This window comes from Balaenoptera borealis, assembly GCF_965194805.1.
Source record: "Balaenoptera borealis genome assembly, chromosome: 17".
Classification (NCBI taxonomy): Eukaryota; Metazoa; Chordata; class Mammalia; order Artiodactyla; family Balaenopteridae; genus Balaenoptera; species Balaenoptera borealis.
In genome coordinates, this window is record NC_138876.1 from 6,258,064 (window position 1) to 6,276,475 (window position 18,412).

Here is an 18,412-nt window from a genome sequence, read left to right on the forward strand (position 1 = left end):
CTGCATAGTGAGACTCTGGACATGGGTTCCCCAGCATCTTGGCCAGCTCCCACTGAAATAAGTGGGGTTTCGACGTCTCCCTGTAAGCCTGAGAGAGCCGTGCATCTCCTTCCTGGCTCAGTGCTTCCGTAACCTTTACGGAATGATTCCCACCGTAATGTTTTTAGAGGATTTGAGATTGCGAATAAATTAAAATATAAAGATGGGGGTGGTGGAATCACTGTTGGGCTGTAGTCTCAACTGCTTCATTTTCTTTACTGTCAAGAAGCAAAGACACTTCAAAGAGACCCATTCTATCAAGGGTCTGCAGTTTGGCAAACTATTCAATAGTGAGAAAATCAGCACGTGGCAATCATCCCAAACAGAAAATCTAAGTTTAGAATCTGAATTCCTGTAATCTTCTGCAAGTCTTTAGTCCTCTTTAAATATTAAATTTAAACCTTAAGGAGCTTCTGAAAATAGCTAGATAAGCACAGATGAACCGAGAGGGAGCTGCTGTCTCAATTTCGGTCTGTATGAATTTCCCCTGAGTTAAGATCTTTAAGCTGTTTCTATGACCTTTCTATTTATGGTTCCACTCTGGCCATTTACTCACCGTAGGAATCGTAAGTCTCTTCACTGAGTCCGTGTCCATAATCATAGTAATCAGCACCACTGTATAGAACAAAACAAAACAAGCAGAGAAAGACGAAAACATAGTTAGGACAAACTGACTTGCCTGTGAGTTTAAATCATACTCGAGGAAGAATTCTAAAACTTAAAGATAACTAATAAAGGGCAGGGATAAACACTGAAAGGAATTCCCACAGAGAAGAAAGAGGCCTTAGAATGATCACAGGCCCCTCTGTGGCCCCCGACTTTCATTCACAGTAAATGTGTCTGCCACCGTAACCGCAGCCATTGGCCGGTCCACAGGGAGTGCGCGATGGCGCCTGAGGGATGCAGAGCCCCTGTCCTGGAAGGACGCGTGGCCTGAGGAGACGCGTGTGCGGCGGACAATCACAGCCTGTGCACCCGGAACCTGGGCTGGGCTCGTGTGAGGGACAGGGGACAGAAGGAAGGACAGCCACGGCTTCTTTCCAACCGATGCAAAGTTCACGGAAGGCACAAACCTACGGACCGGACAACTCGATGCTGTGTGACCCGTGGGCAGTTCACTTTACAGTAAAGTAACACCGTTACGGGCTGAAACGCTTTACTTCCCCAGCACCGTCCCGCTCCCATCGGGAGTGGCTGCCCAGGAGGACGTGTGTGACCGGGGCGGGAAAGGCCCTGCGGTCCAGTCACCAGCCCTGGCCAAGTCTGTGAGGACAGAGGCCAGGCATCTTTCCAAAGCACAGGCACAGCTGTATTCCAAGGCACAACATCCCTGAGACACCGGGAGGGAGGGGGTCTGTCACCACGGCCATTCTGTAGACGATGCAAAACAGGCTACACACACACGAAGTCTGTGAATTAGGCATAACCTTTTACAGGAACGGATTTGTGGAAAATCTGGATGACTCGACCACGGCGGGTATAATCCAGTTTCTAATGCTATTCTGAGTATCTGAGGAGGGCTTTCACGCACTCTCTCCTGCTTTCCCCTTTCCCACTCTTCTTAATTTTGTAGGGAAACAATCATCCTGAATCTGTTATCTTGGATTGTCCTGGAAATAAACATTCTCATTATTCTAACTTGATGCAATCAAGTAAGAAATTCTAATCAAATGGAAAATGATCCAGCTCAGCTGTTTAACACCCTAGGAAGCCACGGAGTGAATAATAAAATCCATGCTGTGGGTGTTGCCTTGCGCCAGCTCCGAGACCCCACGAGCAGTCGTCACCTCAGCTCCTGAGGTAAGAAAGCAGGGCTGCCGTGCCCATCTTACAGACAAGGATACCGCAGATCACAACAGCTGGGACGCCAGCCTAAAATCTCACAGGGAACATACAGGGGACACAACCGGCGAAACCCACACCTGGTCCTCTCCTCCCACCTTTGGTTTCTCGGGTAAATATCACCAGAGGCTAATCATCAACTCCACTGACTACAGCCCAGGAGGCAAGTCCTATGAGAGAAAGGGTCCGAGACGGGGAGCTACGTGCCCTTTTGCCTCCAGCCTGTGGGGATGGCTCCTCCTTCTGCCAGAAATGTTCCTCTTCCCTCTCCTTCCAAGCGCCTCCCACCCACTCATTAGCCCAACTGCCGCCTCCTCAGAGAGCACTGCCCACCTCCCAGGGTTGGGCGTGTCCCCATCAAGGCCCTTCCTCTGTGTCTCACCCCTCTCCTGGCCCCCACGGGCCCTCGCTCTCCAGGAACTGAGTGCTTGGGTACAGAGGAAGGGGCACCTCCGCCCTCTGCTGTGTCACGACAAGACGGCGATGCCTGAGCATGTTCTGAGAGCCCGAGCGAAGCTGAAGACGGGTGAGTGGTGGGCGTGGCGTGCCGGGCACAGAGGCGGAAGCAGGCTGCAAGCTGAGCGTCTGTAAGGAGTCGTGTTAAGCAGGGTGAATAAGCACTGATACAAGGCCTGTGCCGGGATGTTCCTCAGTATAGAACGCTTCCTCCACGTGCAAGCACAGGCCAGATCCTTGTTATCCTGGTTTCATCACGCCCTCACAAGCTCATCAGTACGCCGCACCACACCGGTGCCGGTGAGAGCTTTCTGGCCTGGAGTGCGCTGGGGGCTCCACTGGCTGCTTTAACCGGAGCCCAGGAACAGAGCAGCCCCTCCCACGGCTGACCTATTAGACCAGGCGGCGATCTGCAGTCTTCCCGAGGACAGCTGAGAGCTGGCCCTCACTGCTAGAGAACCCCGGGGAAAGAAAGGGAGCCTGAGAGGAGTGGGCTGTCCTGAGCCGGACCCCTGCCGTCCTGACAGCTTCTCCACAGGCACGACCTCACGGGTCTACGTGGCGTCTCTGTGCTTCTACAGACGAGGCTCAGTGAGGGTGCCCCCCTGCCAGAGTCACACGGCTCCTCGGGGCGGCAGCCGTGCTCAAGGCTCAGGACGCGCCTCTGCCCTGTGCTGGGCACCCACCCATGCTCGAGGCGGACGGCCCTCGCTGTGCCCGGCCCCCTTAATCTGGTGGTTCCTGCTTGACTCCCACCTGCTCTGCCACTCTTCCAGAATGTCCCATTCGCTCCCCTGGGGCTTACGTGATCCCTCTTCATGCTCGGAGACAGAAGTCAGGGTCCACGCGAAACCCAATGCCATACGATCATGGCAAATTGCAACTGCCTAGTTCTCTGGTTTCAAATTCCTCCTCTCCCTTTCTGTAGTCCTAATTTTCCATCCAGGTATTATACACATTTATGGCGAGAAGAAAAGAGGGACTAGCTGAAAAAGGAACAGAGAGACTTTCATATTCAAGAAGGAAAAAAATCCAGCAAAAACAAGCAACAGCAAAAAAATGTGGCATCCCTACCTCTTAAGACTTAATAGCTTTAAATATGAGAACTGCTAATAAAGTAGAAGGTTTTTCTCATCTTGCGGACAGAAATTTAGAAGCGAAACTTTTGATAAAATGTCATTGCCAAATACGGGTCAAGACATCTGAGTCTAAAACCTGGGCCTCCCAGGGCTGGGCAGACTTGGGGCAGCTGCCCGCCCTCCTGCTGAGTCCGAGTGCCCCTCCCCCTGCCGAATCCCACTGCGCTGGACTGCCCAGACTCTGGGCGGCCCTAACGTTCTCCATGGCTCATGTACAGCATCTGGACACAAAGCAGTCAACATAAATTCTCATTCTGTTGAAAATAAATTGGCTATGGCTTCTGAAAAACTCAGCACTAAATTAAGTGAACCTCAGTCTTCTTTCCAAAGGTCAGAAGTTACATCATCATGGCTCCTTAGACAAATAAAGCTGCGATGCTCTTTAAAATTTTATCTTCGTTGCACAGAAACAATGAGAGTGACCTCTTCATAAAACTGGAAAGAATTCTCTTTACTGAGACAGGTTCCCACTGTTTAACTTGGAACTGTCAGTGACAGGTACTGAGACCTATAAACAGGAATCAAACAGTTGCTTTCTGACCAAACTAAGTCCTCTTTATTAAATGAAGTGAGCAGTAATGAACATCAGTGTCGACTGGAAATCCATCTTGAAGGGCTCTATCTAACATGGCTCAGCATAAAAAAATCAGGGGTGAAGAATGTTTCCCAATGAACAGGAGAATAAAAGGTAGCATAATTTGGTCCTGCAATGGTTTGGTGATAAGACAATCTTAGTTTTGACAAGTGAAAACTTTAAACTGACATTTGCTATCATTTCACCCAGTTTCTGATTATTTATTTCAAGACTGTCATCAAACCAAGAAGCTGGGAGCAGCTGAGCCCCATTCTCGTACCTGTCAGTTCCATCTGAATTGCTTTTGCAGCATTTCATTTCGTGCACCTCAAATGTCTATTAACCAAAGACGTGTCCTATTTCCCAAGGATAAACTAAAAACCCAACATACGGCAAAGGGGAAAAATTCTTCATTTATGTGTACAACACTTACAATATTAATAATATGCAAGAAAACATGTTAGGCTGACCATGCCTCAACTCCATCACAAGGGGTCAAGGGAAGCCCCCTCCCTCAATAAATCAAGAATGGGCTCCCCCCACTGGCACCAGGGCCACGTCTCCCCAGGCCTTCTGTCTGTCCTCTGCGTTCTACCCCATATCAGGGGTTGAAGGAAGTCCAAACGTTCAGCATGATTCCTGGCTTTCCTGGAGGTCCTCGATCCCATCAACCAGAGTCAAGAAATAGGCCCGGCACTGGACGGAAACACGGGGGGTCAAGGAGCAAACGGCAGCACTGGGACCAAGTCCACATCTCCCCAGGCCATCGACAGGCATTCAAGGAGGACAAAAACTCCGAGTTCCCAGATCACCCTGTCTCCACGAACGGGATTAAGAAGGAACTCCTGACACGAATCTGTCCCACATCCCTTCAACCTCTTCAAGCCTCTCCACGAATTTCTAGTTTAAAGTCACTGGAACTAATCTCATTAGGCCCTTTGCTTGTATTTGTGCAGCTCAGGGAACTCTAGACCACTAGTTACTCTTTATCTACAGTACTTGTAAAGTTCTGCCCACCCCCATCTGGCCTCATCTCCATCCCGACCGTGCCCTCTGGAATTCCTTCATGGCTCATCGTGGGCAAAACACCTTACATATTCTCAGCCTCCTCTTTGGACATCCTCTTACCTTCTTCCTCAATGGAAACCTGCTTCTCCTCTAATGACAGCTCTTATCTGGCAGCCCTGCCCTCTTCTTTATGCCCCACAGCCCACGTACCACTGGGAGCACAGGAAGGGTGAGTATTCTCTTCGCTACCACCGCCCCCCCACAGACACACCACTGCCACTTCTAGACCAGGATGTTCCATGCCTCCGTACAAACACCCAGCTCTGAACCTCCCGATGGTATCGCTGTCCTAAGTCCTGGTGCTTTCCATATGCAGGCAGACAATCCTTCAAACAAGCTGGTCTCTCGAGTCCCTGGACCTCTCTTGTCCACTGATCCTGTCTCTAGTCTCCTTTAGCCACCAACTCCCAGGTCACATCCTAGATCTCGTCATATTGATAACTTCAATCTTCCCCCACCTCGCTCCAATTTCGTATGTTCCACCCTGACTACAATTTCCTCTCTCTAGTCTCACTCCCTCCCTCAAAAGGATTACGCTGACCATCCTTTCCAATACACTGCAATCATCCCCACTACTGTTCTTAAAATTTGCATCCCTTGTCAAGGTAACCAATGAACTCCAAGTTGCTAAATTCAGTGGTCAATTCTCAGGCCTGTCATGTGACTGGTCAGTAGATGTGATATAGCTGATCACACATAGCAGACGCCACCTGAGGGACTGCATCCTGGGCTGGGGACTACCAAGTGCCAGGGTCCTACGGAGGCACATTCTTGGTCCATCCGGGACCAGGAAGGCAGCGCAGCTGGAGCAGAGGGGATGAGGGGGAGGCAGGGGTGAGTCATGCAGGGTCACGCAGGGCCACTGAAAGGCTTTGGTTTCTTGTAAGGCTTTTGGTTTCTTTATCCTGAGTAAGATGGGAAGTTACTAGACGTTTCCATGGCTCCAGGGAGAAACGATGTTGCCATTTCCTGAGATGGGGAAGACTGAGGCAGAAAGCGCTCCGGGTGGGAAGCCATCAGGAGTTTGGCCTGGGAGAGGCCAGGTTTGACGGGCCTCCCAGACCTCCCAGAGGAGTCCACTGGGAGGCAGCTGGGAAGAGAAACTGAGAGGTCAGGGGAGAGGTCTGAACTGGAAACATGAATCTGCAGTCATCACCATATAAAAGGTACTCCAAACCATGAGGCAGGATGCGATCCCTTAGGGAATACATGCAAAGGGACAGAGAGCTCGGATCCCGGACTAAAGGTTCACTTAGTTTTGAATCTGTTCTTCCATTTGGAAGTAGTGTGATCTTGGACAGGCAGCTGTCTTTTTGAGTTGCAGCTTCTGCAAGTGTCTGAAACGTAAAAGGTGCTCAATAAAAATGGTGACAGCAATGAGTGAATGAAGTGTGTGCTGCCCAGGAGGTGAGGACCGCAGCGGCGCCTCCGTGACGGGGCGACAGTGAGTGAGCAACGACTCAGTGGGCTCACTCACACAGCGCCTCTCGCTGGCCGGCCACTTCCTCCGCACAGAATAAATGGCGGCGATTATTCTTAACCCTGGTGTTGTAATTAAGTTTGCAAAGCCTCATTTCAGATGTAACAATTACTTTGTCAAATAAAGAGATTTTAAATGTTAATGTAGGTCTGGCCAGAGAATCAGAGACACGCGGTTTGCCATTTACGGTGGATCTTCCACCTCTACTGTGAAAAACTTCTCAATCTGACCTCACTATAAAGTGCAGGAACTTACTGGTACTTGCCTGATCAAAGGGGAGAAATCGGCCTTGAGAAGTCATGTGATCCATCCTCCGGGCTTCAGGCCAAACTGTCTCAACCATCTGAGAGAATGATTCCCTCGCGCTTTCAAAGACTTCAGAAATAGAGTCTGAATAACCTGTCACAGTAACACACGTGGACAGGCCTACCAGAAAGTTCCATGTTTAACCTTAATCTCTCATGAGACACTCAGAATCCTTTTTCTCTTATTCTGTTCTCCTCAGAGCTCGAGAGTACCACCTCCTGTGAGAGACCACTCAGGAAGACCGATCACACACAGCAGTTCGAAGCACGTGCCTCGGCAGCGACTGGCAAACCTAACTTAAAGGACCTGCGTCAACTACTAGGATCTGGTGGTGGGCAGAGGCATGCAAACGAGAGCTAACATGACACTAATAATAGATACTATCACATAGTATCTATTAGATGTTATCAAATGCCTAGTAGGAGCCTTGTATTGGGCCAGGTACTCCACACAAATCCTCTCATATTTAAAACAAACTCGCAATCTGGTATCATCTCTATTTTATAAATTTAGGTTAAAAACAACACTTCCCCACCATTTAAGAGAGAAACTCTCACTTCTTACACTCTTTTGAGAAGGATGCTCTTGGTAGGAATTTATGAAGTTCAGATATCACCTTGTTTCAACATCTGTTCAGCAGATATTTCTGGAACACCTACCATGTGCTGGGCACTGGGGCTGCAGCAGTGAACAGGATCCGGTCTTTGTGATAAAACACGTTTGGTCTAGTGTGCAAGTCAGACAACCGTAAATAGGCCAGTGGAGTACTGTGATCCCGAGAAGCCCAGAGTTCTGGAGGAACTCGGGGGTGGGGTGCCTGAACCAGTTTTGGGGTCTAAACTGCCACCTAAGAGAAGAGCCAGACAATAAGGAAGAGAAAAGCATCCCAAGCAGAGCACCACCACTCGGTTTGCCTCGGTGACGGAAAAGCAGTGACTGGCCGCAGTGCCGGGGGGTCAGGATGCAAGGCTAGCTTCTCCCACTCCCAGGTGACTTTCACCACCGTCTAACTTAACTACCAATCACTACACTCGCCGAATAGTAAGGAATATGTTCGGGTGCTTTTTCGAAAAGCCATGCAATTCAGGGAGACAAAAAGAGATGATGAAGTGAGATATCCCACAGTCAAAAGAAAAAGCCAGAGAACTGTCTGGGTGCTGGACTCGCTCTCTTGGTTACGTGGGTGTACACTCTGGAAACATTCACTCAGCTATGTACATGCTTCAGATAAGTGTGAATTTATGCTCTTTGCTGTATGTACATTATATTTCAGAAAACGGAAAACAAATCTAAAAGAAGAATGCTAACATACATGTTAAAAGGGAAGGATCAATGTGCAGTTGTTGCCTATTTAGTGTGCACTTTCCCTTTCTTTCTTACCAAAAGACTCCTTGTAAGACTGAGGGTGAAGTGCTAGTGATAACATATCAATCCAAGAAACTCCGTTTCTCATCCATTTCTGCAGATGAGGCCACCAACGAGATAGGAGTGAGCTTCAGGAAGTGAAGCTTCCAGGCAACTTCCTAACAGAAGGCTGACCCGCCCAGGCGGTATGGCTTTCCTCGTCCTCTTTCTTCCTGCCTGAACCCCAGCTTGGTGGCTGCAGCCATGACAGCCACCCTGGGACCGAGGTGAGCCTAAGGACACAGGCAAGGGTGAGGATAGAAGGGAGAGGCCTGGGTCCTTAGTAACTATAAAGAGTTCTCCCATTAGTCTGTAGCCGCTAACATTCTTGCACGAGAGACTAAACCTCTAATTCGTTTGAATTTATGGTTAATTCAGAGTTTATCCCAGTCCTAAAAGGTGGTACAAGAATTCTGAAATGAGGGATGTTGAGTATCTGTATTTTTTTGCTGCAGCGATATCCAGTTATGCTTATTTTAACAGCACTCTGTAAGCTACTCTCCTCTAGCTGTAGCAGTCTGTTGTGCTATTTCTTTCTATCAAAAGTTGCTTAAAAGATTGCAGATGGTTCTATACAATTTTAAAAAACTATGAATTTTGATTATATTCCAAGAAAAATGAAAGAGTAAAAGGAAAAGAGTTTTGTCTACAAGAGTCTCTTCAGTTCACTCTGTGCCTTTTTCTTCTTCCCGCACACCTGAGGCAGGCACGCAAAGAGGCTTCAGTGATACTCAGGGTGTGTGTTTCACAGCAACACGTACCGAGGCTGTGATGTGATGTGTATGCAATGCTAAATTTACTCTATACACTCATATTCACTTTTCAGCAGGTTTCTCGACTTATTACAATCATTTTGGAAGACAATATAGAACTAATAGTTAAGAATCAGGCTCTGGAGTCAAGCAAACACATATCGTCAGAATCTAGGCTCCAGCATGTACTCTGTGTGTAAGCTTGGGCAACGTTAACTCAATTTTCTCATCTGTAAAACAGGTTTAAAAATAAATCTTTCATAAGAGTGTTGTGAGGTTTAAATAAGATAAAGTGTTACACACATATACTAAGCTCTTATTCACGGACAGCTGTTACCAATATTATTGAAGTAGAGGTTCTTTCTAAATGAGTAATATTTTTCCCAGAGTCTTACTTGGATGTTATACAATCTATTTCTGCTTATTTGCTAGAGTGAGGAATGTACTTTTAGTGATACAAGTCTAACAAAAATACCAACAATAACTAATAATTTCCTTCTATTTGCACAGTTCTCTGCAATTTCATAATTGTAACTTTCAGGAAAGTAAGTGCTATTTCGTCCATTCACTTTGTTAATTAAACACAAGGGTCCACTGGGTTCACTGGTGGCTGGCTCCAGGTCACACACTGAATGACCGAGCTGCGATTCGAGGTTAGAACCGTCTTTGACTCAAGCTTCAGTATTTCTACTATAGCTGTTACTTTCAACAATGATTTAGTTTCTCTGAAACACCAACATTTACAACTAAAATTTCTTATGAAAAAACCAGAAAGGAACAGACTTATTTTTTATAACACTTTTCTGGCAAAAGATAATTTAAAAATTTACCAGTAACATATATCACCCCTAGACATCCCAAGAAATTTTATTGAGAATTCTTTGCATTAAGTATCAAAACTGCAAATTGGAACATGACAGAACATGACTGTCACCACAGACTGCAGGGCAAGTCCTGAGAGTGGGAAGGGGGTCAGGGATGAGTCATCATTCAGAAGGAGGCTGGGAAGGCTGCTGAGAATTAAGCTCTAAACAATGAAATATGTACCTACAAGTTTAAAAAAGATAAAAAGATTTTTGGACAGAGATCAAAATGGACGTTGGGTTCACTGGCCTATTTATTAGTACTTCTCTCTGTCAGTACCCAAGTCCAACTACAGTGAGTGCCAAGGCATGTCAGCTTTCAATACTGGATTCTTTGGCTCTTTGAATAGCATTCGAAAACAGCCCATCAACACTTTATAAGCAGTTTACAGTATTTCATGGGATCATCTGTTAATGAGATTCATTCGTGGCATCTTGAATTTGTTTTTGCAGTCAACTCCTCCATCTGCTATATTGAGGTATCCTTTCTGGGAGATTTCTGATCGATCGGTTAGTTAGATTTCGAATAGTTAGATTTCAAAGCCATTGTCTATTACTCTTTAAGGATATTTGACTGTGATCTACACTATTTATGTATGTGAAATACATGTATGAGTATGGAAGGAACCCATTTGACTTTGTAGGGGACGGTCAGCACCCTTGTTTCAGTGTTTCTGGAGACCCTGGTAGCACACGAACTTGCATCAATTTGCATATCAAATTATTCAGTTTCACTCTTCAAATAAGTAGAGTTAAAACAATTTAAACTATATTACCTATAGCAACTGTATTTAAATTCAAATTCAACACTAGGAAATTCAGATAGGAATACCTACTTTGTTTTAAAATTACTGATGTGAAGTAAAATTCTACCTCCCCATATTTATTCAACAAATATTTATTAAGCTTTTTCTATGTTTCAAGCACTGGGCTAGGAACCGAGGGTTATGACAGTAAAGAAATTTAAAGCAGACATGGATCAGAGAATTAATTCAATATAAAATTGCAGTTATGAAGGGAAGTTGGCTGGTATTATGACAGCACATAATCATAACACATTTGGGGGAAAAATCATTCTGGCTACAGTATGAAGAAATGATAGGAAACGGCTTGCAAGTGGAGACGGGGCAGGCTGCAAGCAGGCTACTGGTGCTCCAGGAGTTAAGGGGGCGTTGGGTGGGGCCCCATGGTGGTGGTGGAGGGTACGGAGAGCACCCTGGTCTGTAAGGACAAACTGGCTTAGGAAACTCCTGAGCCTGGTATCAGGCTCACCCTCCTTAGGCAACCCAGACTAAGGCTACGGCCTGCGTGAGGGACTAGCTAGTACCAGCACACACCAAGTCAGTTCCCTTCATAGGACCGTTCCACGTTGTTTGTTCCCTTCTCCTCTTCCTGTTTCGCCTCCTAAAACGTTCATGTACTATTAGCGACAGTTACGTGGATAACTACGAAACGATAACTCACTCACACTGAAAGCCTTGTAGGAAGTTATGTTTTAAAAGTTTTCTTATGGTTTCATCTATGTTATTGCAGCTACCACGACTTCATTCATTTTTATTGCTGAGTAGCATTCCCTTATATGAATACGTCACAGCTTATTCGTCTGTGGAAGGGCATCTGGGCTGTTTCCAGCTTTTGGCGGTTACAAATAAAGCTATGCTGAACGCTGTTACATAAAGCTTTTCCTGGATTCATAGTCTCATTTCTCCAGGATAAAATTATTAGGAGTGGAATTACTGGTTTACAGGGTAGATATATGTTTAACTTTTTTAGAGAAACTGCCAAATTTTCCACAGTTGTGGCATTTCATGCATGTATGAGAGTTCTAGTTGCCCTATAACTATGCCAACGTTTGGTGCTGTCGTCGACAATTCTGTTTCAGCCATTCTAGTGGGAGGGCAGCGTGTCCTGATAAGGTTCAACTTGCATTTGCGCTTCCTTGGTGACCAGTAATTTTGAGCACTTCTGCATATTCTTCTTGGCCATTTGAATATATATACTTTTATGTGTTTCTTATTGAGCTGTACAGTTTCTTTATATAGTTTATATAAAAATCATTTGTCAGATATATATGTGTGTGTGTGTGTGTGTGTGTGTGTGTGTGTGTTGCAAATATGTTTTCCCTGGCTGTGGCTTATCTATGCATTTTTTCATGATGTCCTCTGATTATACGATGTTTTAACTTTTTTTTTTTTTGAGATGTTTTAACTTTTAATGAAGTTAAATTTGTAAATTTTTTTCTTCTATGATTTGTGTCTTTTTCAATATGTTCTTCTTGGAGCTTTATAAATTTAACTTTTAACCTGAAGTCATGAACCATCTAAATCGTGTGAGGGTGATGCGTGTGTTTGGCGGGGGGCAATCAAAGCTAACCTCACCTACACATATATCTAATTGTTACAGCATTACTTATTGAAGAGACAATTCTTCACCCACTGAATTGCTCTGAAGCCCTTGAAAGCAATTAAGTGTGAGTCCATTTGTGGATATTCATTGACCTGTGATCTATCCTTTCATAGTACCGCAGTGTGTTGATTACTGTGGTTTTATAAATCTGGAAGTCAGTATAGTATTCCAAATTTGTTCTTCATTATCAAGGTTGTTTTGGCTATTCCAGGCCCTCTGAAGTTCCACATATTTTAGAACCATCTTGTCATTTTGCACCAAAAAAAAAATAAAAAAGCGAGAGAGAGAGAGAGAGAAGCCTGCATGGGTCTTGATTAGAATTGTACTGAATTTACAGATAATTTCAGGGAGCATTGATATCTTTATGAATATTAAGTCTTCCAATTAAAAAACATGGGGTATTCTCCATTTAGTTTGGTCTTCACTACTTTCTATAAGCAACTTTTTTAAAAAATTTATTTATTTATTTTTGGCTGCATTGGGTCTTCGTTGCTGCGTGCGGGCTTTCTCTAGTTGCGGCGAGCGGGGGCTACTCTTCGTTGCAGTGCGCGCGCTTCTCCTTGCGGTGGCTTCTCTTGTTGTGGAGCATGGGCTCTAGGCATGTGGGCTTCAGTAGTTGTGGCTTGCAGGCTGTAGAGTGCAGGCTCAGTAGTTGTGGCTTGCGGGCTGTAGAGTGCAGGCTCAGTAGTTGTGGCGCATGGGCTTAGGTGCTCCGTGGCATGTGGGATCTTCCCGGACCAGGGCTCGAACCCGTGTCCCCTACATTGGCAGGCAGATTCTTAACCACTGTGCCACCAGGGAAGCCCGCAACGTTTTATTAATAGTTGTCAGTATAGAGGTCTTGAACATTTTGGTTAAAATTATCCTTGGGCTTCCCTGGTGGCACAGTGGTTGAGAATCTGCCTGCCAATGCAGGGCACACGGGTTCGAGCCCTGGTCTGGGAAGATCCCACATGCCACGGAGCAACTAGGCCCGTGAGCCACAATTACTGAGCCTGCGCGTCTGGAGCCTGTGCTCCGCAACAAGAGAGGCCGCAATAGTGAGAGTCCCACGCACCGCGATGAAGAGTGGCCCCCACTTACCACAACTGGAGAAAGCCCTCGCACAGAAACGAAGACCCAACACAGCCATTAAAAAAAAAAAAAAAAAAAAAAAAAGTTAAAATTATCCTTAAGAATCCTCATGCACCACTGGTGGGAATTTAAAATGGTAGAACTACTTCGAAAACAGTTTTGGCAGTTTCTTAAAAAGTTAAACATACAATTAATATTTGACTGAGCCATTCCACTCCTAAATATCTATCTAAGGGAAGCTAAAACACAAGTCCACATGAAGATCTGCACATAAATGTTCAAAGCAGCACTATTCACAATAGCCAAGCAGTGAAAAAAACCCCAGTATCCATCACCTAGTTAACGTATAAACAGAACGTGGTAGACCCATAAATGGAAAACCATTCAGTAATAAAAAGGAATGAAATACTGATAAAAGCTATAATGTGGATGAACCTCAAAAACATAATGCTAAGTGAAAATACCTGATGTAAAAGATCATATATTTTGATTACATTTATATTTCTTTTTCCTTTGGTTGCTCTCAATCTTTTCTCTTTGTTTTATAGCAACTGGTATATGTTATACCTTGGTGTGTTTTTATTCGTATTTATCCTGCTTAGGGTTCTCTGCACTTCATGGATCTGTGTAGTGGTGTTTTTTGTTAATTTTAGAAATGTTCGTCGTTATTTCTTCAAGTACTTCTTCTATCCTACACTTTCTCTCTTCTCATTCTGCAATTCCAATAACATGTTAAACTGTTTTACCTCATCTTGCAGGTCTCACATGCAATGGTTCCTTTTACTCTTCATCTTTATTTTTCTCTTTGCATGTTTGGATACTTTTTATTAATTTGTCTTCGAGTTCTCTTACTATCTCCTCTATGGTGTACAATCTGTTAATAAGCCCACTGAAATAATTATTCATCTCTGACATTGTAATTTTTCAATTCTAGCATTTCCACTTGGCTCTTTTTTAAGAGTTCTCTTGGCTAGATTCTTATTTGTTCACTCATGCTGTCCACCTTTCGCACAATATCCTTTAGCATACTGAACGTACCAATTTTAAGACCCTGTCTGACAATTCTAATAGCTGGGCTGTTTCTCTTGACTAACTATTTTTTCTCTTGACTCTGGGTTATATTTTCTTATTGCATAATTTTTATTCATAATTGAATGCTGGATGTTTATGAAAAAGAAGAGAGAGAGAGAGTTAGATAAATAAGATTTACATCTGTAAAGGACATCTCTTTTCTTCTGTCTGGCTGTTGGTTGCCTATTAATTTTCTATTTCTGCTGTCACAGATGACCACAAACGTAGCAACTTAAGCAGCACACACTTTATAATGCTATAGTTCTATAGGTCAGAAGTTGCACACAGGTCTTCCTGGGTTAAATCAAGGTATTGGCGGGCCCACATTCCCTTCTGGAGGTTCTAGGGGAGAATCTGTTTTCTTACCCATCTTGGCTTCTGAAAGTGGCCCACATTCTTCGGCTTATGGCCCTCATCCTTCATCTTCAAAGTCAGCAACATTGCATCTTTCTGTACCTTTCTTCCATAGCCACCTCTTCCTCTGACACTTCTGCCTTCCTCCCACCTTCATTTTTAAAGACCCTTGTGATTACAATGGGCCCGCTCAAAAAAGAACCTGAAGGTTCTTAACTTAATCATACCTGCAAGTCCCTTCTGCCATGTAAGAGAACACATCCACAGGTTTGGAAGATTAGGCTATGGATATTTTTGAGAGCCATTACTCTGCCTACCAAAGTTGCTACAGGCCAAGATATCAGCATGTACAGGCCACAGTCTTCTCCTGTAACTTCACAGTTTTAAGTTTGCAAGCTCCTTTAATCATACTGGGATTAATTTTAGATAGGAAAAAGTTATGACAACACATTCCTGAAATGCTAAAACATTTTCTTCCAAATTGTTCAAAAATACCTTACTCCAAAGGGAAATCTCAAGTTTTCTGTTAGGAGAGGTTGAAATTACAAATTCAAATGGAAGAAAATTATAACTTCAAGCATTTCAGAATACACGAGACACACTCCCATCTGAGGGCTTTTGCACAGACCACTGCTCCCACAGATATACCCTTAGGCAAACTCTTTTACCTCCTTCAAGTCTTAAATCATCTTCTCAGAAGGCTGAAAACGACTGCCATATTTAAACATGACCACCACTAGAACTTAAGCTCCACAGGGGCACATTCTTTATCCCTTTTTGTTCACTGGTACTTATCAAGCACCTCGGATGGTTGCTGGCACACAGTAGGTACTCAATAGTTTGCTGAATGAATGAATGGAAGACATGCCAATGATTTATTTATTGGGGAAACAAATATTTACTTAGCAATTATCTGCTAGGCACTCTGAAAAGTGCTTTATATATAATATCTCATTTACATAGTACTTACTAGTCAAGAAGAGTAGTTCTCAACCTTGGTTGCTCATAAAAATTAACTGTAGAGTTTAAAAATTTTCAGATAGCTGTGCTATCCAAAGACTCAGATTAAAAACAATAAATAGGAGATTGGCTTGGGCACCTACTTTTTTTTTTTTTTTTTTTTTTTTAAACGCTGTATAAGTGACTCTTCCATACAGCCCAAGTTGAAGGAGGGCTACCTGCATTTTCACATTAGACATTCAATGGTATCAGACTTCTTTTTAGAACAGATGTGGGATTCTTGAATGTTATCAGTTTAAGTGAAAAACACAGACAGGTCACTTCTCTGATTGGCACTACACTAGGTACTGGGGATAAAAGGATAAATACAAGAGGGTTTCTGCCAGTGAGGGCCTCTCTGTATAAAAAGGAGAGAGATTCTCAAGTCCAGCAGGTACTAGTGGCCAACAGAGGCAAGCATACAGTATTGTGGAAACACAGAAGACTGGCTGAGTACTTAGTAAACATGGGAGGGGATGCGAGGGGCAGAGAGAACATCACGGAAGCTTGTGGGATGAGGTAACTACCGAGTCAAGGAACCTTTGTTCTGCTGCAAGCAATCTGGCAGGCACTAAAATGTAAAGAAAAGCAAATTATCCTGTTTGCACCATTGTGGAAAAGTCTAAAAAACACTGCGTGTAATTTTTATAGACATGTGCCGAGTAACTGCAATGTCTTTAAAAGGTGTAAACGAAGAAAATGATTGAAGGAACCAGGAAGAATCTAACGAGATTAAATTTACTCTCATATTTATGCCTTGAGATCTACTTTGTGTGTAACTGAGCAAATTATAAATGAGTCATGACTGAACAATTCAATATAAGGTTAGACTGTATGAGTGGGTGACTTGACATGAGGTTAGAGAAAGATCAGGGCCAGATCAACACAGGCCCTGCTACTGTAATGGCTTCTAATAGAAGGGAGAGTCCTGTTATTAATCCTTAGATCTGCACTATTTAAAAGTGAACTGCTAGCACTCACCATCTGTTATACTCAGTAGGATTACAAACTGCAAAGGCTGAGCACCAACCACCCTCCCCTTCAGCAATTCCCTTGTTTTTCAATTTGCCATATACGCTTTCCATCCCTCTGTAATCACATTTTCCTTGATCATAAATGTCAAATAATCCAAGGGGCAATCACTGTCCTGGAGAACCACAAAAAGACACCCACCCCCCGCCCGGAGTTGTGTAACACGTGGAATGTAACACACTATCTTTCCAAAATTCAAAAATTCTACATCTAAGACACTTACAGCCCCAAGGCTTTTAGATAAAATATTATAGAATTTTAATGATAGCTAATGATAGCATATACAAAGTGCCAGGTGCTTTCCACATATTGAATATTAACTCATTTAGCATGACAACAACCTAAGAGGTGGTTACTATTTATCATCATCCCCACTTTACAGATGAGCAACCTGAAGCACAGGCAGAGTAACTTGACCGCAGCTGCACTGTCAGCAAGTGGCAGAGCTGTGATGTGAACCCAGGCCTTCCCACCCTTCACTCTCCTTTAACCAAGTCTGGATTCAGCTTTAAGTGAGGTGCTGTTTTATCTACATTACTTTGGCCAAGCTGATATGCATAGGTTGTTTTTTTTCCCCCATATCTAAAGTGCCATATTAATTTCCCTGAACTTTGCCAGAAACTGCTTATTCTTTTTAAAGAGGTCTTAAATATATTTACACTGTCAAACACTCGTTATATACCAAGTTCAGGCACTTATTGTGCAAATATTGGGTCAAAGGTTACAAACACTTTCAAGGGTCTTGATGGACACTTGTAAATTACTTTCCAAAAGAGCACATCCCTGGCTTCCCTGGTGGCACAGTGGTTGAGAGTCTGCCTGCTAATGCAGGGGACACAGGTTTGAGCCCTGGTCTGGGAAGATCCCACATGCCGCAGAGCAACTGGGCCCGTGAGCCACAACTGCTGAGCCTGCGCGTCTGGAGCCTGTGCTCCGCAACGAGAGAGGCCGCGATAGTGAGAGGCCCGCGCACCTCGATGAAGAGTGGCCCCCGCTTGCCGCAACTAGAGAAAGCCCTCGCACAGAAACGAAGACCCAACACAGCCAAAAATAAAATAAATAAATAATAATTAAAAAAAAAAAAAAAAAAAGAGCACATCCCTTCATGATGTCAAATAAAAGGGAAAAACACCATCCACATCATGTGCAAATTATTTCTGCTTCTAGAGTTGTGAGTCCAGTAAATGAGGTTTGACTAGATTCTGAGAAATTCAAGCACACTGACGTTTTCTACTATAAATCATTCTTCACAAGTAACTTCAAGCTTTGACCTCAAGTCTGTGCTTCCAAACATCTTAGAATTCTAAACAATCTAAATTAAATGAAGCCTTCAATAAGTTTTTACTTCACAAATGGGGAATCAAAATGGCACGTATAATTTTATGCAGGTTGTTTCTTTGTTGAGATTTTATTGACTGGAGTCTTTCTCAGGAAAAGACTGTACAGGTTGCTAGATGGGATAACTAAACCGATAAGAACAGGTTACATAGAGAGGCAGTACAGCAGAGGGCTTAGACTGCCCGCGTTCAATGCCAGCCCCAGCATTTACTCTC

At 44.1% G+C, this 18,412-nt stretch overlaps 1 protein-coding gene across 5 annotated transcripts in view; it reads right to left on the bottom strand.

Annotated features, from left to right (window-relative positions):
- The window catches only part of KHDRBS3 (KH RNA binding domain containing, signal transduction associated 3), a 165,194-nt gene that overhangs the window by 11,956 nt on the left and 134,826 nt on the right, over positions 1-18,412 (bottom strand). For all 5 annotated transcript variants that reach the window (XR_014236663.1, XR_014236664.1, XM_082364647.1 and 2 more), the window contains exon 8: positions 596-654. Coding sequence is in view for 3 of the 5 variants with exons in the window: in XM_082364647.1 (XP_082220773.1) it covers positions 596-654 (59 nt within the window). In the remaining 2 variants the exon portion in view is untranslated. The remainder of the gene's footprint in view (positions 1-595; positions 655-18,412) is intronic.